Source organism: Lacerta agilis, chromosome 14 (genome assembly GCF_009819535.1).
Source record: "Lacerta agilis isolate rLacAgi1 chromosome 14, rLacAgi1.pri, whole genome shotgun sequence".
Taxonomy (NCBI): Eukaryota; Metazoa; Chordata; class Lepidosauria; order Squamata; family Lacertidae; genus Lacerta; species Lacerta agilis.
The window spans coordinates 8,586,670-8,610,205 of record NC_046325.1 but is presented as its reverse complement, the minus strand read 5'-3'; the positions used below and the strand labels follow the sequence as shown (position 1 = coordinate 8,610,205).

Sequence of the window (23,536 nt, the reverse complement as noted above, 5' to 3'; positions counted from 1 at the left end):
GACCTATTGAAATTGCATTGTAATTTTGCTAGCAGTTTAATTGCTGTTTCCAGAGAAAGCAAGAGTCCCCAGGTTTCAATCCAGGTATGACTGTGGGAGGGAGAAAAACCAAAAACCCCAGCAAAGGAGGCTGATAGGTGTGATATGCTAGAATGTGGTTCTTCAAAAGATAGCAACTGGCAGGCTGCAAGTGAAAGGGAGCAGAAAGAGGCCCCTGCATGAGTGAACAAGTGTTATAGGGGCAGGCAATCAAACCAAAGATTTGCTCCTCCAATAAGGCCCTAAAGCAGACCTCCCTATTTCATAAAACCTTTATATGCGACAATATGTTCACTGCTGGTTGGTGTGCTGTCTCTCATGGCCAATCTGCCACAAATGTGCCTTGACAGCCAGTCCTGCTGTTTTGGAACAGCCATAATGTACAATTTGTCACAATACATTGTTCATTCAATGGACTAGATCAGAAGAATTGCCGCTGGATTTCTGTTTATACTTTTCTTTATTTTTCTCAGATATGGACGTATGTTTCAATTGCCCAGAAGATCAATATCCAAACAAGAAGAGAAATGGATGCATCCCCAAAGTTATACACTTTTTGTCGTATGAAGAACCTTTAGGGATCACTTTAGCCTCACTTAGTGTCTTATGTTCTCTGATTACTGCTTTGGTGTTGGCTATTTTTATCCAGAACAACGATACCCCCATAGTCATAGCCAACAACCGAGATCTCACCTACACTCTCCTGGTCTCCCTCCTGCTCTGCTTCCTCTCCTCTTTGCTTTTCCTCGGCCAACCTGGGGAAGTGACTTGCTATCTCCAACAACCTTCTTTTGGCATCATCTTCTCAGTTGCTGTTTCTTGTGTGTTGGCAAAACCATCATTGTTTCTCTAGCATTCATAGCCACAAAGCCAGGATCCAAGATGAAGAAATGGGTGGGAAAGAGACTGGCTCATTCCATTGTCCTTTCAGGTTCCCTCATTCAAGTTGGTATCTGTACTATGTGGCTGACAATGTCTCCCCCCTTTCCTGATCTAGACATGAATTCAGTAGCTAAAGAAATCATTATACAATGTAACATTGGGTCAGCCACCATGTTCTATTGTGTCTTGGGCTACATGGGCTTCTTGGCCATTGCTAGTTTCATTGTGGCCTTCCTGGCCCGCAAGTTACCTGACAGTTTTAATGAAGCCCAGTTCATCACCTTCAGTATGTTAGCATTTTGCAGTGTATGGATCTCTTTTGTTCCCACCTACCTGAGCACAAGAGGGAAACACATGGTGGCTGTGGAGATCTTCTCCATCTTGGCCTCCAGTGCTGGGTTACTGGGTTGTATCTTTTCCCCAAAATGCTATATCATTGTGTTGAGGCCTGAACTGAACAGCAGGGATCAAATAGTAAGAAAAAAGCATTAAGTCATCTGTCTTCACTCATCATAGCATTTTTCATAAAAAATTCTTTGAGATGTTAACATTCAATTAAATTGGGAAAAAATTATGAAATAAATAAACAAGTTCCCTAACATTTCTTAGAGAAAGTAGCTGGGAAGAGATAAATTCATATAATATTAATCATAGTTATAGCACTCAACAGCAGGGATCAAATAGTAGGGAAAAAGCATTAGGCCAGCTATCTGCCCTCATCATACCCAGACGTCTGTTGGAGAAGGCAGTTGGGAGAAGAACATGCATACAAGATTAGTTGTAGACATTCATTTTAAAGTTATCATTACACCTCACTACAAAGTTTAAGCTGCATTTCAATTTCTCTCTTAGGGTACATTACCAAATGCTTTGTTCAGCTGTCTGACAGGTTCTATGATGAAATATTGGTATTTAAGGGGTATTGAAAAAAGCTGGATTTCTCTGTCACATACATATTTTTTAATTTTGATATAATGGACTCCCTTTTCGACTCAGGCCTTCACTGTACATTGGTAGCTGTGATGGCTTCCTTCATTTCTCTATCAGAAATTCTCATTTTATCAGTTGGAAAAAAACAAAAACAAAAAAACCTATTTGTGTTTTATTACATGTGCTGTGATTTCTTTCTGTTTCTTTACTCTGGGATTGAATTGGAGTGGAGATTTTTACTCAGTCCAGCAGTGTTCCATTTTTCCCACCATGATCTTCAACATCTGTAGGGCAGCTTTGGGAGTGCTGATCTTCACATTTGGAGTGAAGTCTCATCAATATCCCGATGGAGCCAAGACTTCTTCTCCCAGACCTAAGAATTTGCTGCTTGATTGGTGTCTTGAGTCAATTCTGGGCAAATTAGGGTCTGACAATCAAACTGAACATAGAGGAGTGTGGAGTTTTGGCTCTTGGATCTGGGAAGCAGGAAGGTGACCTCTTCTAGATGGGTTGCACTATCCTTGACAGTACAGGTGCATCATCTGGTGCAGATATTCTGGCCTGTGATTTGAAACCTCTTGCCATCTTTGGAGGCCACCTTCTTCTATGAAACTCATCCTGTACCCACTTACTTGGGGGTAATCAATAAACACAAGGAAACATGCTTCTTAGTAGACATGTATACCATTGTTCTGGGAGTTAACAGGCTCTGGTCATAAGCTGCGGCAGAGCTGGAGACCTACCTAAATCAAACTGCATCCACATTTTGTTGAGTTGGTTCTTTAACACCCACCCATGCTGATTGTGTAGCAGTACTTGCAAGAAATTTCTTCTGCAGGGTTGAACTCGGATGAGCCCATCTGAGAAAAGTGCAAATTATGGAAATTCCAAGAACTCCTAGAGAACAAGATAATAATAATAATAATAATAATAATAATAATAATAATAATAATAATAATTTATTTGTAGTCCACCCATTTGGCTGGGTTTCCCCAGCAACTCTGGGCAGCTTCCAACAAAGTATAAGATACATTAATATGTCAAACATTAAAAACTTCCCTAAACAGAGTTGCGTTCAGATGTTTTCTAAATGTCAGGTAGTTGCCTATCTCTTTGACATCTGATGGGAGGGCGTTCCATAGGGTGGGCACCACTACCGAGAAGGCTCTCTGCTTGGTTCCCTGTAGCTTTGCTTCTCGCAGTGAGCAAACTGCCAGAAGGCCCTCGGCGCTGGACCTCAGTGTCCGGGCAGAATGATGGGGGTGGAGATGCTGCTTCAGGTATACTGGGCTGAGGCTGTTTAGGGCTTTAAAGGTCAGCACCAACACTTTGAATTGTGCTCAGAAACGTACTGTTAATGTGAATGATACATGTTGGAATAAAAGCAAGTCCGCTGAAAGATAGCCGGGAAGCAAAAACTCTAAAGGACTTCACAGTTTCTCTCAGTCTGGTGCTGAAACAACTCACGTATCATTCACCACCCTGACTTCATTTGTTGGCTGAATACACTGACAGAAGCAACCAAGGATGCTCATATCTTAAAATAAAATGAAATAATACAGGGAAGTGTAACTGAGCATGCGATCTCTTTCTTTCTGGTAGATATTGAGGATGACTTTTTTAAAATTATAGTTCAGAGTCTGGGTCCCTTGTCTGGGCTTCACTCAACATAGAACTGTTGCAATCAAATTCCCCAGTTGCATTCCTGAAGGCACCAGGTCGAATTATAATTTAGAAAGTTTTTGAGAAAAAGTGCCACTCAAAGTCCAGGATCTAATGAAGTAATTATCTCCCTCTGCAATTATCTAGATCACAATCATTTGTTCAGTTAGACAGAGCTCTCTAGAGTTTCCTAAGGACATCAGAAAACAGTCAACAACCCAGCATAATATGGGCATTAAATATGCTCCTGTGATAGTGAGATGCAGGAGTGTTGGACAGAGAGAGGGGGTGTCATTATTGTCAACATTATTATTATTATTATTATTATTATTATTATTATTATTAAGTTTTAATCATTTAAGCTCATATTCAAAGCATTTGTACTCCTGCTGATGCTAAAAAGAAGGCTAAGTGCAACCTCCAAGACAGTTCAATCGAGGCAGGGGATGTGTTTGGACAACTCTGCATCCTCCAAGAGAGAGTTTGAAGCTACCATGGTGTGGCTCTTGATGCTGCTGCTGCTGCTGCTGCTACTGCTGCCTCACACAATGTGTGAAGTCAGGACAATGAAGTGCCCTGCAGCTGATCCAATCCTTGTACCGCATGAATGGGGCCAAGCAGGGGACCTCTTCATTGGTGGGATTGTTACTCAGAATATCTACATTTTTAATGACATTCCATTCAAGGAACATCCTTCTCAGGAGCTGTTTGACATTCCACAGTAAGCAAGAATATTCCCTTCCACCTCTAATTATTCTACTCTCCACTGAATCAGCAAAGAACAATCACAAACAGCTTTGCATGTGAGATTATATGTTCAATGATTTTGTACTTTGAAATATTTATTTATTTATTGAATTTATATACTGCCCTATACCCGGAGGTGGCTCACAGATTAAAATCATGATATAAATCCACAATATATAGAATCAAAATAATAACAACAACCCAATAACCCCCCCTGCAATGAATCACATTTCAAAAGGTCATAGGATGTCAATCAAATCAAGCAAAGAACTTGTTAAAAATGAACGTTTTTGCCTGGAGCCTAAAGGTGTATAATGGAGGCGTCAGACGAACTTCCCTAGGGAGAGCATTCCACAGACAGGGAGCTACTGCAGAGAAGGCCCTGTTCTCGTGTTGCCACACTCTGGACCTCTCGAGGAGGAGGCACATGAAGAAGGGCCTCAGAAGATGATCTCAGGGTCCGGGTAGGTTCATAGAAAAGCTTTATCATGTTTTCCTGGAAAAATATTTTTCTTGGAAAAATAAAAACACATTTTTCTTTATACACTGTGATTCAATGCATTCTGAAAGTAGTAGAATTGAGGACATTCATAGAAGACACCCAAAAAGCCATAGAATACATAAATCATATTTACCTAATACTCCAAAAGCAGAGGCTCTGCAAATGCAATATGAGAAGCTCAAGACTGAGGCATCCTTTTATGTCTCTCCCGCTCCACCTTGTTATGTCTCTCACTCCACCCTGATTATGGAATTTGTCTTTACTGATAGATGTTGGATGTGTTACAGAGGTGGTCCTTGAGGTATTGCAGTCCTTTGTAGGCTTTATAGGACAAAATCAGCACTTTGAATTGGGCCCTGAAACTAATTGGTAGCCAGTGTAGTCAGACCCAGATCAGTGTAATAAGCTCAAGACATCTTGCTCTGGTGAGCAACCTGGCCGCTGAATTCTGAACCAGCTGAAGTTTCCGAACTGTCTTCAGAGGGAGCCCTACATATAACGCATTTTAGTAATCTAACTTTGAGGTTACCATAGCATAGACAACAGTAGTTAGGATACCTATGTCCTGATAGGGGCGTAGCTGGGCAACCAGACAAAGCTGATGGTAGACACTCAGGGCCACTGAGGCCACCTGAGCCTTGAGCAACAGCAAAGGATCCAGGAGTACCCCGAAGCTATGAACCTGCTCCTTCAGAGGAAGTGTAACCCCATCAAGAGCAAGTGCTCTCCAACCCATCTGGCCTTGGGAACCACCCACTAACAGTGCCTCAGTATTATCTGAATTGAGCTGTTGTTGATTCTTATCCAGTCCATTACTGAGGCAAGACACTGGTCCAGACCTTCCACTGCCTCACCTGCAGATGTAAATAAGAAATACAGCGGAGTGTCGTCAGCATACTGCTGACAATGTATTTCAAAGTTCTGGATATCCCCACCCAGCGATTTCATGTAGACATTGAACAACGTAGGGGATAGGATTGAGCCCTGAGAAACCCCATATTGAAGGTTCCACAAGGCTGAAAAGCATTCCCCAAGTAACACCGTCTGAGAATGACCATCCAAGTAGGAATGGAACCACCACAAAGTGGTGCCCCCACCCCTAGTTCATACAGTCACTCCAGAAGGATACCAGGGTCAATAGTATTGAAAGCTGCTGAGAGGTCAAGATGAATTAACAGGGACATGTTTTCCTTCCCTCTTTCTCAACAGAGGTCATCATACAGGGTGACCAAAGCAGTTTCAGTGCCAAAACCATATGGATCCAGAAAATCAGTTTCTTCCAAAAGTGGATCTGGATCTGGTCTGTGATGACTCGCTCCAGAATTTGCTCAGGAAAGGGATATTAGCAATTGGCAGGTAATTAGTAGGGTTTTCTGAATCCAGGGAAGTTTTCTGAAGGAGCAGTTTTACCACTGCCTACTTCAAACAGGCAGGGACCACCCCCTCTCATATAGAGGCTCTGATCACTGTTCCCTCCCTGCTGGTTTTTACAGCCAAGAGGGGCAAGGCTCTAGAGCGTAAGTAGTCGCCCTGAATGATCTGAGCACCATGTCCACATCATCGGGCCTTACCAACTGAAACTCATCCAACACAACAGGACTAGACTGTGCTGTGGACACCCCATGAGATCCATCTGCTATAACAAGGTTTTGGTGGATGCAAGTGATTTTATCCCTAAAATGCTTTGCAAACAAGTCACAGTGAGCTACTGTTGGTTCTATCACCTATTTTGGGGCAGACTGTAAAAGGCCCCGTACAACCTGGATGAACTCTGCTAGACGACATAATGAAATAGTTCAATCCAGGGCCAGCCCTTCTTCTGAACTGCTTTCTGAATATTCTGCATTATATTGAGATTATAGAATATATAAAATTTTCTTTTTGGAAAGCAAGCTCCATGTAAAGGAGAGGCAGCATGGTTGGTGTGGCAGAGCAAGAAAAATATTCTGCTGACAGTAGGTTCTTCCCCCCCCCCCCCCCCCTGCTTACTGAGTTTGAGAGAAAGATGGTGGAGAGGCGGGGATCTGTGCCAGATTGGTACCTCAGTAAGAAACAGTCAACCCTCAAATCCCTTGTTAATCAAATAGAAGAAAATTATAACATGTATATGTGTATGTATATATTTGAAATGATTTGAAACATGACTGAACAGAGAGCTCAATAAAACCAACATATTGACAAAAGCATAGAGGACTCCTGCAGCATCTTCAAGACTAAACAATACTCTATTCCATAAGCTTGCATGGACCCCTATCATGTTCAGAATATGAGTCTTCGTCAGTAGTACAGTTTCAGGTTTATAGGAATACATATAGATATGTAAATCAGAGAGGCATGGTGCAGGAGTGCCATCAGAGGGAAAGGAAATGCCAAAAACTGCAGACAATGAAAATGACATAATTAATGTAAAAATACCAAATTACTCATAAGACTAGGATGGAGGATGCTTAGAGTTGAAAGTGCAGAGGAGAAAAAGGCAGAAGACAGTCTCATGCATTAAAATATTCCCACCTCCATTATTATTATTATTATTATTATTATTATTATTATTATTATTATTATTAACAACAATAATAATATCTCAATATATATACAAAATGTTTACATAATATTACATATACATTATATTTGTAAATTTGCATTTTTCATTTCATTATGTCACATTTAGTCATTTCTTACTTGCATTTTATCTTTTCCCTGTGTCGTAACCCTGTGTCTTCCCTCCATCCGTGCATGACTTCCTAATTTTTATATTATAACTTTATTTTTTTGTGATTGTACTCTTATATCTTAATAATTTAAATATACATTCTTGTATTTCTGTTTATATTAACTGTGTGAGATCAATCTATACATATCAATAATTTTTTGTTGGAGCATCTTTTAGCCATACAGACTTAACAATACTTTATTCCATAAGATTGTGTGGACCCCCCATCATGTTCAGCAGATGAGTCTTCCTTAGTAGCAAAGTTTCAGGTTTACAGGAATACATATAGATATATAAATACAGAGAGGCATGGTGCAGAAGTGCCGTCAGAGGGAAAGGAAATGCAGATAAGGAAAATAACGTAAGTAATGTAAGGGTACCAAATTACTCACTAGACTGTGAAATCAAGAAAAGAGCAGGTGTGTCAAAGATACACTGCAAATTGCAAATAACACTGCTCTCCTCTACCATAATGAGTGTTCCCCACATCAAATGGGGTGCGCCTTTTGCGTGGTCGCGAGTAACCCCCTTGGATCATGGTGCAGCACCTGGCAACTGGGGTCTGGCACCACCTTCCCAGGTTGGATACCTGTGAACTCCACCTACTTAGCAGCCACCCAATCCCGGCTGGGGAGGTGTTGCCAGGGGGATTGGCCAGGTAGAAGGAGGGATTATTCAGTACACACAATAGAGCTTGAGTCATACCTGGGAAGCGGCCGTTGGATTCAGAGCTTCCCCACCCTCCACTCCCTTAATTGACGTTTATGTCGCAGGTTAACGACATTCTTTTTCCACAGCCACACAGGCACGCAGGCGCTGCTATGACAAGGTCACTGTTGAAGAGCCGGAAAGGACTTTCCCTGCATTGGCAGGTTTCGCCTTTCCCGTAGCAATTCGTCACAACTTTGGCGGTTACAGGCCTTGGGTGGAATCCTTTAGTCATCTACAAAATTGGAGGGGGTGTGGGGCGGTGACCCCCGGCCCCATTGCGGCGTCGATAACAGGGTTCCCGTTAAAGGGGTCTCAGGGGGAGGCTTAGACCATATGCCCTGAGGTCATCACTGCCCTCCCCCTCCAGCGGCGGCGAACGGGGGGGGGCTATCTGCTTGAACATATGTTCTCCAGAGCTAGCCCACTCCCCACTCATGCTGGAACAACCCTGAAATTACCCAGAACCCCAGCTGGGGGGCTGGGAAGGATAAACACCCAATGCCTGAGCCAAAGTCTCCCTACATCTGAATATTAATAAAGTTGTGGCCAATTTAATCCCATAGAACGTAGTCACGTGTTGTTATTTCCCTCAGTGGCTGGCCGGGGTTCGGGGGACTCCGCCTGGCCGTGCAAAAAAGATTTGGGCTGAATATGTTTTATGAACAGGAAAAAGGCATAACAGTCTCATGCATAAAAATATCTTCCCTATTGACAGTGTAAACACAAAGTTCTATCAGAACATCCTGGCCTTGGTGTTTGCCATAAAAGAGATCAATGACAATCCAAAGATCTTGTCCAATGTCACCCTTGGTTTTCATATCTATGACAGCTACTTCAATGCGAGAATGACCTATCGAACCACTTTGGACCTTCTCTTCAAATGGCAAAGATTTGTCCCTAACTACAAATGTGACACGCAGAAAAACCTCATGGCTGTGATAGGTGGACTTACTTCTGACACTTCTATCCACATGGCAGATGTCCTAAGTCTCTACAGGATTCCACAGGTAGAATCAGTGCATAGGGGAATGTGGGGAAGTTTCTTTTGCAAAACTTATTCAGAAGGAAAAGAGAAATATTAGTGTGAGATAGAAATAACCTGGAAATTGCATTATTAATCCAAAAATTGGATTATTGCATAATCCAGTCACTATTTTTTTAGAATAAAAACTAATTCAAATTGTGCCTACAAATTTCCTAAGGAAATGTTCTGCTCAATTATCATTTTCTTTTAGCTCACCTATGGCTCATTTGCTTCAAAGGAGAGTCAATCAATGCAGAAGTCTTTTTATACCATGGTCCCAAATGAAGACCTTCAATATGTAGGGATTATCCGGTTACTTCAGTATTTCAGATGGAAGTGGGTTGGGTTATTTGTTGCCAAATATGACAGCGGAGAACAATTTTTGAAGATCCTGGAGCCATTGTTTTCCCAGAATGGAATCTGTTCAGCCTTCACAAAAAGAACCTCAATTCAAATTCATATGGAAGATGTGGAAGAAATATTTGGTGAAATTGAAGGTATTTATGAATGTCTCACAGATGAAAAGGCCAGTACATTAATTATGTATGGAGATGATGGGGCAGTTGCATGGCTGAGAATGGCTATCTTTATAATAGATAGTAGAAATCAGAAGGACACATCATTTGGAAAGGTCTGGATCATGACAGCCCAGGTAGATTTTGTATCATTCGGATTTCAGAGAAACATGGATTTTCAGTTGTTCCAAGGAGGCCTTTCCTTTAGAATTCATTCAGAAGAACTTCTAGAGTTCAGCCAATTCCTTCAGAACATCCAAACACACAGGACCAAAGCAGATGGTTTTTGGAAGGACTTCTGGGAGCAGGCATTTGACTGTCTCTATCCTGATCCAGGTATACTTGTCAAGGATGATGGAAAATGTACTGGAGAGGAGAGGCTGGAAAGTCTCCCTGCAGGTGTTTTTGAAATGCACATGACTGGGCAGAGTTACAGTATCTACAATGCTGCCTATGCTGTAGCTCATGCATTGCATGACATTTCCTCATCCAGATCCCTGCATAGAGCAGTGACCATTGGTTACAGTGTTGGATTTCCATCTCTGCAACCTTGGCAGGTAATGTTACAGAGCCAAATATTCTCATGTCAATGCACTGATTAGCAGAAGGACAGGAAGTTGCCTTATACTAAGTTAGGCCTCACATCCATCTGTTTCAGTATTGTGTACACAGCATGGTTTAGGCTGTCCATGGTTTGAGACAATATGAGATTCCCAGTGTCACCTACAATTCTGGGGATTGAATCGGGGCCTGTTCCATGCAAGGAGATGCTCAACCACTGAGCTGCTACCCTTTACTGCCCCTATTATCATTTGTAAAAAAAAAAAAAAAAAAAAAAAAAAACCCACAATTGACAAAGTATTCTGCATTTAGTTATGGCAGACCCTCCAAGTGCCCCCATTTTCCAAGGAAGTCCATGATTATAGAAGACGTGCCAGTTTCTGATTTGACCCCGTCCTGCTTTTCCTTAGAATGTCACTATTTTCATTGGTGAAATGTTGGAGTTATTCAACCCATAAAGCCTCTTGAAGCCAATCATGTATTGGGAAGCTTTTTAAAATGTTTAATGTTTTATTATGTTTTTTATATATGTTGGAATCTGCCAGGAGTTCTGGGGCAACCCAGTAAGATATTCTGGGTAAATTGTAAAGATATCATTATGGAATGGCACGTTTGTATTTTCATCGTAGAAATGTTGGAGGGTATGTCATGGTTACAGTCTTGCTGGTTTGCATTTCATCTTGCAAGTTGACCTTGGAATCCGGTTCAATTGGGAACCTCAAATGATTTGGTTCTTCTTCTCTTAAATAGATCAACTCATTTCTTCACGGTATTTCATTTAACAACTCAGCTGGTGAAACGGTATCATTTAATGATAACAGGGAAATGAGAGGAGGTTTTGATATCATGAATTTGGTCACATTCCCAAACACGTCTTTCAAGAGAGTGAAAGTTGGACGGGTGGATCTCAGTGATAGAGGAGATAAAGAGTTAATCATCAATGAGGACAAAATTCTATGGCACCAAAGTTTTAACCAGGTAGAGATTGTGGGAACCTCTCTGCAGAAATGGCAAAAATTTCCTGCCATTTCCTGTTCTGTCTAACATTGCTTTGCAAGAAAGGGCACAAAAATTCTAGACTGCAAAAATATTGAGGAGTGCTTGGAGAGCAGGAAGAAGGTCTTCCATTTATTTATTTATTTATTTATTTATTTATTTATTTATTTATTTATGCTGAATATTGAAGACTGATTTTGCCCCTTCTATGACTTTTCTTTCTTTCTATGATTGATGTAGATGAAATTTAAAGTGCTTCATCTCTTCTCGGTCACATTGATGGACTTCCTGGCTAGCTATGGTGATCTGGCTAGTGTTTAATGTATCGAACAGGATGTGCCAATGGCTTATGGATGAAACAGATTTTCCAAATCAATTTCAATTGTATTTTAGGCACAGTTTCGACATTGTAACTTGGTTGGTAATTCTGTGTGATTATCTGTTTTGGGAGAGAGACTGGGAAGCATGTCCATGTTAATTCTCTGTGATCTCATCAGCTATTGATAGGATCAACCATGACATCCTTCAGGATGTCCTCCTTAGATGGTAGTTTTCAAAGGGTGGTTTTTGAGGAGAGTGGTTCTGGCCAATGGAACCTCTTATTTGGTCTTCTGCAGACTATTGTTTTCTTCATCATCTTGTTTCACATCTATATGAACCTGCTCATAAATCCGGAGTGCATTGCCAGCAACATGCTGGGGAGAAAAGGTTCTACTTTAGCAGGTGCAGCAGGTGAAGTGCTGGATCAATGTCTTGATCTCTGGAATGGAGTGTATGAGAGCTAATAAACAGAAGCAGAATCCAGACAGAATGAAGACTCTGTTAGTACCAACCTAGGCAGTTTAAATGGGAGGTGGCCTGGTCTTCTTGAGGCTTAAGTGGCCTTCTGTTGTGTACAATCTGGTAACCTCAAACGTAGGTTATTTCATTGTATTAAGGCTGGGGGGCTTTGATGATTCAGTGATTAGGATGCTCACTGCAGCAAGACTGTGTCAGCACATAACACCAATCCTGACCTGACTAAACCAGATATCGAATACTTTCTGAGTTCACTTCAAAGTGCATGATTTGGCAGAGGAGCCCAATATCTCAAGGGCTTCCTCTCCCCCATATGAATTGTCTCAGACCAAGCAGTCATTCTCTGAGGCCCATTCCACAGGAGGTCCAAAGGGTGGGAGGGAACATGATGCAAACCTGACTTTCCAAATCCCTCTATTCCAACTTTGAAAGTGCACTGACAATGAAGTTACCTTCGCAAACAGGGCTGATATTGTTTTCAAAACAACAAAAACAAAACAAAGCAAAAGAACAGAACAGGAAAAGTGCTTTAAGGTGCAGTACAATACATTGGTGCAAAAATAATGCTATTACACTTTGCTGAAACATAATGTGTCTCTGCGGGTGACATATATGAAAGCTATTCCACCCACTACTCCTTTCTATAGGTGCTTCCCTTTTCTTTGTGCAATGAACCGTGCCAATCTGGTCATCAGAAGAAAAGGAAGGAAGGGGAAAAGTTTTGTTGCTATGATTGTGCTCCATGCCCAGAGGGGAAGATTTCAAATCAGATTGGTAGGTAAACCTCTTGCATCCTGATGACCAAATAAAGAGACTGACACTCAGGCTGGGCATGAGCTGGGCCACTTTTAAATTCAATAGGGAGAACTGTAGCCATTGGGTGACACACAGGGCCAGAACTCACTGGAGCTCAGTTCTGATACCTCTCTGGTGGGCACCATTGCCATTCTCAGAGAACAGGGGAAGTATTTATGGTGAGTTGAAGCTGATTGAACCCTTCCCTATCTGGTCAGTTTTGGAGCAGAACCCACTCCCCTTCGATACATAAATCCTGGGGGGGGGGAGATCTGTGAGAGGCACACTATTTGGAGGAAGCTCAAAGCAAACTAAGGAATAGGGGGAATTAGGAGCATGGTAACCCAGTGACAGCCTATGCATACCCTGAATTAAGAAGAGCTCTGAAAGGCCATCAAATAAATGCATTTGCTCTCCTACAATCCCTGGTCTCCTGTTGATTTGGAAACCCAGCCGGCCCCTGCTTTGCTTTGCAATTTTGCTAACAGTTTTATTGCTGCTTCACCAGAGAAACAAAGATTCCTCAGGTATCAATCCAGCTACAATTGTGGGAGGGAAATTAACCAAAAACCCCAGCAAAGGAGGGAAAACCGTGATAGGCTGGAATGTGGTTCTTCAAAAGATAGCAACTGGCAGGCTGCAGGTGAAAGGGAGCAGAGTGAGGCTCCTGCACAAATGAACAAGTGTTACAGTGGCTGGGAATCAAGCCAAAAGGTTTTCTCTTTATATTGGAACCTAAAGCGTACCTCCTCATCTCATACCACTTTTAAATGCAACAATATGTTCACTAATGGTAAGTGTGCTGTCTCTCATGGCCGATTTGCCACAAATGTGCCTTAACAGCCAGTACTGCTGTGATGGAACAGCCATAATGTACAATTTGTCACAATACATGGTTCATTCAATGGTCAGATGAATTGCAGCTGTATTTCTGTTTATACGTTTCTTTTTGTTTCTCAGATATGGACGCATGTTTCAATTGCCCAGAAGATCAGTATCCAAACAAGAAGAGAAATGGATGCATCCCCAAAGTTATACATTTTTTGTCCTATGAAGAACCTTTAGGGATCACTTTAGCCTCACTTAGTGTCCTATGTTCTCTGATTACTGCTTTGGTGTTGGCTATTTTTATCCAGCACAAAGATACCCCCATAGTCATAGCCAACAACCGAGATCTCACCTACACTCTCCTGGTCTCCCTCCTGCTCTGCTTCCTCTCCTCTTTGCTTTTCCTCGGCAAACCTGGCAAAGTGACCTGCCTTCTCCAACAGACTGCTTTTGGCATCATCTTCTCAGTTGCTGTTTCTTGTGTGTTGGCAAAGACCATCATTGTTTCTCTAGCATTCATAGCCACAAAGCCAGGATCCAAGATGAAGAAATGGGTGGGAAAGAGACTGGCTCATTCCATTGTCCTTTCAGGTTCCCTCATTCAAGTTGGTATCTGTACTATGTGGCTGACAATGTCTCCCCCCTTCCCTGATCTAGACATGAATTCAGTAGCTGAAGAAACCATTGTGCTATGTAACGTTGGGTCTGTCACCATGTTCTATTGTGTCTTGGGCTATATGGGCCTCTTGGCCCTCACCAGCTTCATTGTGGCCTTCCTGGCCCGCAAGTTACCTGACAGTTTTAATGAAGCCCAGTTCATCACCTTCAGCATGTTAGCATTTTGCAGTGTATGGATCTCTTTTGTTCCAACCTACCTGAGCACAAGAGGGAAAAACATGGTGGCTGTGGAGATCTTCTCCATCTTGGCCTCCAGTGCTGGGTTACTGTGTTGTATCTTTTCCCCGAAATGCTACATCATTGTGTTGCGGCCTGAACTGAACAGCAGGGATCAAATAGTAAGAAAAAAGCATTAGGCCAGCTATCTGCCCTCATCATACCCAGACGTCTGTTGGAGAAGGCAGTTGGGAGAAGAACATGCATACAAGATTAGTTGTAGACATTCATTTTAAAGTTATCATTACATTTCACTACAAAGTTTAAGCTGCATTTCAATTTCTGTCTTAGAGTACATTACCAAATGCTTTGTTCAGCTGTCTGACAGCTTCTGTGATGAAATATTGGTATTTAAGGGGTATTGAAAAAGCTGGATTTCTCTGTCACACACATATTTTTGATTCTGATATAATGGAATACCTTTTTCGCTCAGGCCTTCATTGTACATTGGTAGCTGTGATGGCTTCCTTCATTACTGTATCAGAATTTCTCATTTTATAAGTTGGGAAAAAACAAAAACAAATAAACCTGTTTGTGTTTTATTAAATGTTCTGTGATTTCTTTCTCTTTCTTTACTCTGGGAGTGAATTGGAGTGTGGATTTTTACTCTGTCCAGCAGTGTTCCATTTTTTCCACCATGATCTTCAACATCAATATCCTGATGGAGCTAAGACTTCTTCTCCCTGACCTCAGAATTAGCTGCTTCATTGGTGTATGGGGTCATTAATGGGCAAATTAGGGTCTGACAATCAAACTGAACATAGAGGAGTGTGGAGTTTTGGCTCTTGGATCTGGGAAGCAGGAAGGTGACCTCTTCTAGATGGTTGCACTACCCTTGACAGTACAGGTGCATCATCTGGTGCAGATATTCTGGCCTGTGATTTGAAACCTCTTGCCATCTTTGGAAGCCACCTTCTTCTATGAAACTCATCCTGTACCCACTTACTTGGGGGTAATCAATAAACACAAGGAACATGCTTCTTAGTAGACATGTACACCATTTTCCTGGTAGTTAACAGGTTCTAGTCATAAGCTGCTGCAGTGCAGGACACCTGCTTAAATCACACTGCATTCACATTTTGTTGAGTTGGTTCTTTAACACCCACCCATGCTGATTGTGTAGCAGTACTTGCAAGAAATTTCTTCTGCAGGGTTGAACTCGGATGAGCCAATCTTAGAAACGTGCATCTTGGTTACCTGGGGAAAATGAATGAAGGGCAAATTATGGGAATTCCAAGAACTCCTAGAGAATAAGATAAGAAGAAGAAGAAGAAGAAGAAGAAGAAGAAGAAGAAGAAGAAGAAGAAGAAGAAGAAGAAGAAGAAGAAGAAGAATAGAGGGAAGTGTAACTGAAAATGCCATCTCTTTCTTTCTGGGAGATATTGAGGATTACTTTTTAAATATTAAAGCTCAGAGTCTGGGGTTCACTCAGCATAGAATTGTTGCACTCAAATTCCCCAGTCACATTCCTGAAATGACCAGGTCCAATTATAATTTAGAAACTTTTTGAGAAAAAGTGCCACTCAAAGTTCAGGATCTAATGAAGTAATTATCTCCCTCTACAATTATCTGGATCACAGTCATTTGTTCAGCTAGACAGAGCTCTCAAGAGTTTCCTAAGGACATCTGGAAAAAGTCAACAACCGAGCATAGTAAGGGCATTATATATGCTCCTGTGACAGTGAGATGCAGGAGTGTGGGGTATTGAGAGAGGGGGTGGTCATCATTATCAACACTTGTTCTTAAAATGGTATTTAATCATTGAAGTTTATATTCAAAGCATTTGTACGCCTGCTCATGCTAAAAATAAGGCTAACAGTGCATCCTCCAAGACTGTTAAGCTGAGACAGGGGATGAGTTTCGACAACTCTGCATCTTCCAAGAGAGATCTTGAAGCTACCATGGTGATTCTCTTGATGCTGATGCTGATGCCTCACACAATGCACGAAGTCAGGTCAATTAAGTGCCCTGCAGCTGATCCAATCCTTGTGCCCCATGAATGGGGCCAAGCAGGGGACCTCTTCATTGGTGGAATTGTTACTCAGAGCACCTATGTTTTTAATGAACTTTCATTCCAGGAACATCCTTCTCGGGAGCTGTTTGACATTCCACAGTAAGCAAGAATATTCCCACCACCCTTATTTTATGTGTGCTCCACTGAATCAGCAAAGAACAACAACAAACAGCTTTGCATGTGTGATCATATGTTCAATTTTTTTATTGATTGATTGATTGATTGAATCTATATACTGCTGTATACCTGGAGGTCTCAGGGCGGGTCACAGAACAAAATCAAAATATAAAACAATATTTATAATCAAAATTAAACAAGAACCCACAACACCCCTTTCAAAAAATGAACCATATTTTCAAAGGGCATAGGTGTGTCTCTCCACCCCCCCCCCCCGGTTACTGAAATTCAGAGCAAGAAAAGGGTGGAGAGGCAGACATCTGTGCCAAATTGGCACCTCAGAAAGCAACAGTCAACCTTATATTCTCTTGTTAATCAAATAAAAGAAAATTATAAAGGAATATGTATATGTAGGCAAACTGATTTGAAACAGGAGTGAACAGAGAGCTAAATGAATCCAACTTATTGACAAAAGCATTGGTTTCTGGAACACTTTAAAGACTTAACAATACTTTATTCCAAAAGCTTGTGTGGACCCCCCATCGAAGACCCCCATCATGTTCAGCAGATGAGTCTTTGTTAGTACAGTGGTACCTTGAGATGCTTCAGGTTCAAGACACTTCAGGTAACAGACTCTGCTATCCCAGAAATAGTACCTCTGGTTAAGAACTTTGCTCCAGAATAAGAAGAGAAATTGTGCCATGGCGGCGCGGAGGCAGCGGGAAACCCCATTAGCTAAAGTTGTAACTCAGGTTAAGAACAGTTTCAGGTAAAGAATGGACGTCCGGAACGATTTAAGTTCTTAACTCAAGGTTCCACTGTATTATACTTTCAGGATTACAGGAAAGCATATAGATATATAAAACACAGATGCATGATGCAGTAGTGCCATCACAGCAAACGGAAATGCCAAAATGCAGATAATGAAAATAATATAATTAATGTAAGGATATAAAGCCACTAATAAGATGGGGAAATAAGTTCATTCTGCTAGGATGTTTGGAAATGAAAGTGCAATGGAGAAACCATGAAAAGAGCAGGTGTGCCAAAAAGACATTGCAGATTGTAAATATCATTGCTTTCCTCTATCATAAATCAGATTTTGGCTGAATATGTTTTATGAATATGAATAGGGCATAACCTTCCCTTTTTATATCTTCCGTATTGACAGTGTAACCACAAAGTTCTATCAGAACATCCTGGCCTTGGTGTTTGCCATAAAGGAGATCAATGATAATCTGAAGATCTTGCCCAATGTCACCCTTGGTTTCCGCATCTATGACAGCTACTCAGATGCGAGAATGACCTATCAAACCACTTTGAACCTTCTCTTCAAATGGCAAAGATTTATCCCCAACTACAAATGTGAAATTCAGAAAAACCTCATGGCTGTGATTGGGGGACTGTCTTTTGACACCTCTATCTACATGGCAGATGTCTTCAGACTCTACAGTGTTCCACAGGTAGAATCAGTGCATAGGGGAATGTGGGGAAGTTTCTTTTGACACTCTTTAATTCAGAAGGAAAAGAGAAATATTAGTGTGAAAGAGAAAAAGCCTGGAAATTGCATTATTTCCTCTTAACTAGAAATTCAGCCAGTATTTCTTTTTAAAAAAATAATAATGATGATGATGAGTACTGTGCCTACAAATTTCTTAAGGAAATGTTCTGCTAAATTATCAATTTCTTTTAGCTCACCTATGGCTCACTTGCTTCAGAGGAGAGTCAATCAATGCAGAAGTCTTTTTATACCATGGTCCCAAATGAAGACCTTCAATATGTAGGGATTATCTGGTTACTTCAGTATTTCAGATGGAAGTGGGTTGGGCTCTTTGTTGCCAAATATGACAGTGGAGAACAATTTATGAGGATCCTGGAGCCATTGTTTTCCCAGAATGGAATCTGTTCAGCCTTCACAAAAAGAATCTCAATTCTACTTCATGTAGAAGACATGGGGAAAGTATTTGCTGAAATGGATGGTATTTATGAAGCTCTCACAGATGAAAAGGCCCATACGCTTATCATCTATGGAACAGATGTGTCAATTGCATGGCTGAGAACTGCTGTCTTTATAATAGATAATAGACATCATCAAAATGCATCATTTGGAAAGGTCTGGATTGTGACAGCCCAGATAGATTTTGTATCATTCGGAGGTCAGATGACCTGGGATTTTCAGCTTTTCCAAGGTGCCCTTTCCTTTACAATTCACTTAGGTGAGCTTCCAAAATTCAACCAATACCTTCAAAACATCCAAACACACAGGACCAAAGCAGATGTTTTTTGGAAGGATTTCTGGGAGCAGGCATTTAACTGTCTCTATCCGGATCCAGGTATGCCTGTGACGGACGATGACACATGTACTGGAGAGGAGAGGCTGGAAAGTCTCCCTGCAGGTGTTTTTGAAATGCACATGACTGGGCACAGCTACAGTATCTATAATGCTGCCTATGCTGTAGCTCATGCATTGCATGACATTTCCTCATCCAGATCCCCGCACAGAGCAGTGACTGTTGGTGACAGTGTTGGATCTCCATCTCTGCAGCCTTGGGAGGTAATGTTACTGAGCCAAATATTGTCATGTCAATGAACTTATTAACCGAAGGAGGACAGGAAGTTGTCTTTTACTAAGTTAGGACTCTCATCCATCTGTATCTGTATTGTGTACACTTTCTGGCTTGGAATCTCCAGGGTTTGAGCCAATATGAGATTCCCAGTGTCATCAGAGGATTCTGGAGATTGAATCTGGGAACTTTCCATGCAAGTAGATGCTCAACCAGTGGGCAGGTGTCCTTTACAGCCCCTCTTCTCGTATGTTAAAAAAAGAGCTGGCAAATTATTCTGCTTCGTAGTCATGGCAAACCCTCCAATTGTCCCTATTTTCCAGGTATGTCCCTGATTTAGAGAAGGCGTTCAAGTTTCTGATTCGATCCTGGATTGTCTCGCTTTTCCTTAGAATGTTCCTATTTTCATTGGTGAAATTGGAGTTATTCAATCCCCAAGTCGTCTTAAGTCAAATCTTTATAGAAAAGCTTTTTTCAATGTTTAATATTTTATTATGTTTTTATATATGTTGGAAGCTGCCAGGAGTGCTATATAGTAAAGTTATCATTATGGAATGGGATGTCCCTCTATCCATCAGAGAAATGTTGGAGGGTATGTCATGATTACAATCTTGCTAGTTTACGTTTCATCTTGTAACTTGACCTTGGAATCTGTTTCTGTTGGGAACCTCAAATAATTTGTTTCTTCTTCTTTTAAAACAAGAACAGATCAATTCATTTCTTCAAGGTGTTTCCTTTAACAACTCAGCTGGAGAAACGGTATCATTTAATGATAAAAGGGAAATGAAAGGAGGATTTGATATCACAAATTTGGTCACCTTCGCCAACACGTCTTTCCAGAGAGTGAAAGTTGGACGGGTGGATCTCAGTGATAGAGGAGATAAAGAGTTAATCATCGATGAGGACAAAATTCTATGGCACCAAAATTTTAACCAGGTATGGATTGTAGTTACCCACCTGCAGAGAGTTTGCAGGTATGAGTAAAGCTACTAAATAACAACAAGAACAACAAGAACAACAATGATGTCTAGTGCATTCAGAAATATGATGCGAAATTGATATGCCAGTTCTCTCTTTTCCCACTTTGAAATCAGTATTACCTTGAAAGTGCACTAAAATAATGCCCCCTTCACAAACACAGCTAATACTTAACACACATTGCTGAAGCATAAGATGGCTCAATGGTGACATATATGAAAGCTCTCCCACCCCCTACTCCTTTCTCTAGGTGCTTCCCTTATCTTTGTGCAATGAACCCTGCCGCTCTGGTCTTCAGAAGAAAACGAAGGAAGGGGAAAGGTTCTGTTGCTATGATTGTGCTCCATGCCCAGAGGGGAAGATTTCAAACCAGATTGGTAGGTAAAGCTCTTGCATAAAATAAAAAGACTGACAAGCAGGCAGGGCTTGAGCTGGGCCACTTTTATTTAGTGAACATAACAAGATCAGAAGAGGAGGATAAATTCAAAAGGCAGAACTGTCGCCACTGGGTGACACAAAGGGCTTTTTTTCAACCAGAACTCACCGGAACTCAGTCCTGGTACCTCTCAGGTGGGCACCATTGCCATTCTAAGAGAATGAGGGAGGTGTTCATAGTGAGTTGAAGCTGATTGAACCCTTCCCTATCTGGTCAGTTTTGGAGCACAGCCTGCTCCCCTTCGATACATAAATCCTGAAACAAAAAAAAAAGCCCTGTGAGAGGTATCATATTTGGAGGAAGCTCAAAGCAAACTAAAGAATAGGGGGAAGTAGGGGCGTGCCAACTACATGACAGCCTATGCATACCCTGAATTAACAGGAGCAATGAAAGGGAAAGCCTCAGGCCAGCAAAGGGAAGCATTTGTTCTCCTACAATCTTTGGTCTCCTATTGAATTTGACCTATTGAAATTGCATTGGAATTTTGCTAGCAGTTTATTTGCTGTTTCCAGAGAAAGCAAGAGTCCTCAGGTTTCAATCCAGCTATGACTGTGGGAGGGAGAAAAACCAAAAACCCCAGCAAAGGAGGCTGATAGGTGTGATATGCTAGAATGTGGTTCTTCAAAAGATAGCAACTGGCAGGCTGCAAGTGAAAGGGAGCAGAAAGAGGCCCCTGCATGAGTGAACAAGTGTTGTAGGGGCAGGCAATCAAACCAAAGATTTGCTTCTCCAATAAGGCCCTAATGCAGACCTCCCTATCTCATACAACTTTTAAATGTGACAATATGTTCACTACTGGTTGGTGTGCTGTCTCTCATGGCCAATGTGCCACAAATGTGCCATGACAGCCAGTCCTGCTGTGGTGGAACAGCCATAATGTACAATTTTTCACAATACATGGTTCATTCAATGGACTAGATCAGAAGAATTGCCACTGGATTTCTGTTTATACTTTTCTTTATTTTTCTCAGATATGGACGTATGTTTCAATTGCCCAGATGATCAATATCCAAACAAGAAGAGAAATGGATGCATCCCCAAAGTTATACACTTTTTGTCCTATGAAGAACCTTTAGGGATCACTTTAGCCTCACTTAGTGTCTTATGTTCTCTGATTACTGCTTTGGTGTTGGCTATTTTTATCCAGCACAAAGATACCCCCATAGTCATAGCCAACAACCGAGATCTCACCTACACTCTCCTGGTCTCCCTCCTGCTCTGCTTCCTCTCCTCTTTGCTTTTCCTCGGCAAACCTAGGAAACTTACATGCCTTCTCCAACAGACTGCTTTTGGCATCATCTTCTCAGTTGCTGTTTCTTGTGTGTTGGCAAAGACCATCATTGTTTCTCTAGCATTCATAGCCACAAAGCCAGGATCCAAGATGAAGAAATGGGTGGGAAAGAGACTGGCTCATTCTATTGTCCTTTCAGCTTCCCTCATTCAAGTTGGTATCTGTACTATGTGGCTGACAATGTCTCCCCCCTTCCCTGATCTAGACATGAATTCAGTAGCTGAAAAAACCATTGTGCTATGTAACGTTGGGTCTGTCACCATGTTCTATTGTGTCTTGGGCTACATGGGCCTCTTGGCCCTCACCAGCTTCATTGTGGCCTTCCTGGCCCGCAAGTTACCTGACAGTTTTAATGAAGCCCAGTTCATCACCTTCAGCATGTTAGCATTTTGCAGTGTATGGATCTCTTTTGTTCCAACCTACCTGAGCACAAGAGGGAAAAACATGGTGGCTGTGGAGATCTTCTCCATCTTGGCCTCCAGTGCTGGGTTACTGGGTTGTATCTTTTCCCCGAAATGCTACATCATTGTGTTGCGGCCTGAACTGAACAGCAGGGATCAAATAGTAAGAAAAAAGCATTAGGCCAGCTATCTGCCCTCATCATACCCAGAAGTCTGTTGGAGAAGGAAGTTGGGAGAAGAACATGCATACAAGATTAGTTGTAGACATTCATTTTAAAGTTATCATTACATTTCACTACAAAGTTTAAGCTGCATTTCAATTTCTCTCTTAGGGTACATTACCAAATGCTTTGTTCAGCTGTCTGACAGCTTCTATGATGAAATATTGGTATTTAAGGGGTATTGAAAAAGCTGGATTTCTCTGTCACACACATATTTTTGATTCTGATATAATGGAATCCCTTTTTCACTCAGGCGTTCATTGTACATTGGTAGCTGTGATGGCTTCCTTCATTACTGTATCAGAATTTCTCATTTTATAAGTTGGAAAAAAACAAAAACAAATAAACCTGTTTGTGTTTTATTAAATGTGCTGTGATTTCTTTCTCTTTCTTTATTCTGGGAGTGAATTGGAGTGGGGATTTTTACTCTGTTCAGCAGTGTTCCATTTTTTCCACCATGATCTTCAACATCAATATCCTGATGGAGCTAAGACTTCTCCTCCCTGACCTCAGAATTAGCTACTTCATCGGTTTATGGGGTAATTAATGGGCAAATTGGGTCTGACAATCAAACTGAACATAGAGGAGTGTGGAGTTTTGGCTCTTGGATCTGGCAAGCAGGAAGGTGACCTCTTCTAGATGGTTGCACTACCCTTGACAGTACAGGTGCATCATCTGGTGCAGATATTCTGGCCTGTGATTTGAAACCTCTTGCCATCTTTGGAGGCCACCATCTTTTATGATACTCATCCTGTACCCACTTACTTGGGGGTGATCAATAAACACAAGGAACATGCTTCTTAGTAGATATGTACACCATTTTACTGGGAGTTAACAGGTTCTGGTCATAAGCTGCTGCAGTGCAGGACACCTGCTTAAATCACACTGCATTCACATTTTGTTGAGTTGGTTATTTAACA

At 41.4% G+C, this 23,536-nt stretch overlaps 2 protein-coding genes across 2 annotated transcripts; both read left to right on the top strand.

Moving 5' to 3' along the window:
- Positions 1-4,007: 4,007 nt before the first annotated feature.
- LOC117057317 (vomeronasal type-2 receptor 26-like) lies at positions 4,008-14,734 on the top strand. The gene is made up of 6 exons (XM_033168158.1): positions 4,008-4,234; positions 8,899-9,190; positions 9,419-10,279; positions 11,034-11,261; positions 12,725-12,851; positions 13,833-14,734. Exons 1-6 carry the CDS (start codon positions 4,008-4,010, stop codon positions 14,732-14,734), a joined length of 2,637 nt encoding a protein of 878 aa, XP_033024049.1.
- Positions 14,735-16,447: 1,713 nt separating this feature from the next.
- Positions 16,448-22,576, top strand: LOC117057316 (vomeronasal type-2 receptor 26-like). Its single transcript, XM_033168157.1, has 6 exons — positions 16,448-16,707; positions 17,897-18,188; positions 18,419-19,279; positions 20,130-20,225; positions 20,518-20,644; positions 21,675-22,576. The coding sequence occupies exons 1-6, from the start codon at positions 16,448-16,450 to the stop codon at positions 22,574-22,576; spliced, it is 2,538 nt and encodes an 845-aa protein (XP_033024048.1).
- Positions 22,577-23,536: the final 960 nt, after the last annotated feature.

Excerpts from the sequence above, each read along its gene's own strand:
- LOC117057317 (XM_033168158.1), top strand. The coding sequence starts at position 4,008 with ATGGTGTGGCTCTTGATGCTGCTGCTGCTGCTGCTGCTACTGCTGCCT. Across the intron at positions 11,262-12,724 it reads GGCACCAAAGTTTTAACCAG|GTGCTTCCCTTTTCTTTGTG; the intron begins GTAGAGATTGTG and ends TCCTTTCTATAG. Across the intron at positions 12,852-13,832 it reads GAAGATTTCAAATCAGATTG|ATATGGACGCATGTTTCAAT; the intron begins GTAGGTAAACCT and ends TTTGTTTCTCAG.
- LOC117057316 (XM_033168157.1), top strand. The coding sequence starts at position 16,448 with ATGAGTTTCGACAACTCTGCATCTTCCAAGAGAGATCTTGAAGCTACC. Across the intron at positions 18,189-18,418 it reads GACTCTACAGTGTTCCACAG|CTCACCTATGGCTCACTTGC; the intron begins GTAGAATCAGTG and ends AATTTCTTTTAG. Across the intron at positions 20,645-21,674 it reads GAAGATTTCAAACCAGATTG|ATATGGACGTATGTTTCAAT; the intron begins GTAGGTAAAGCT and ends TATTTTTCTCAG.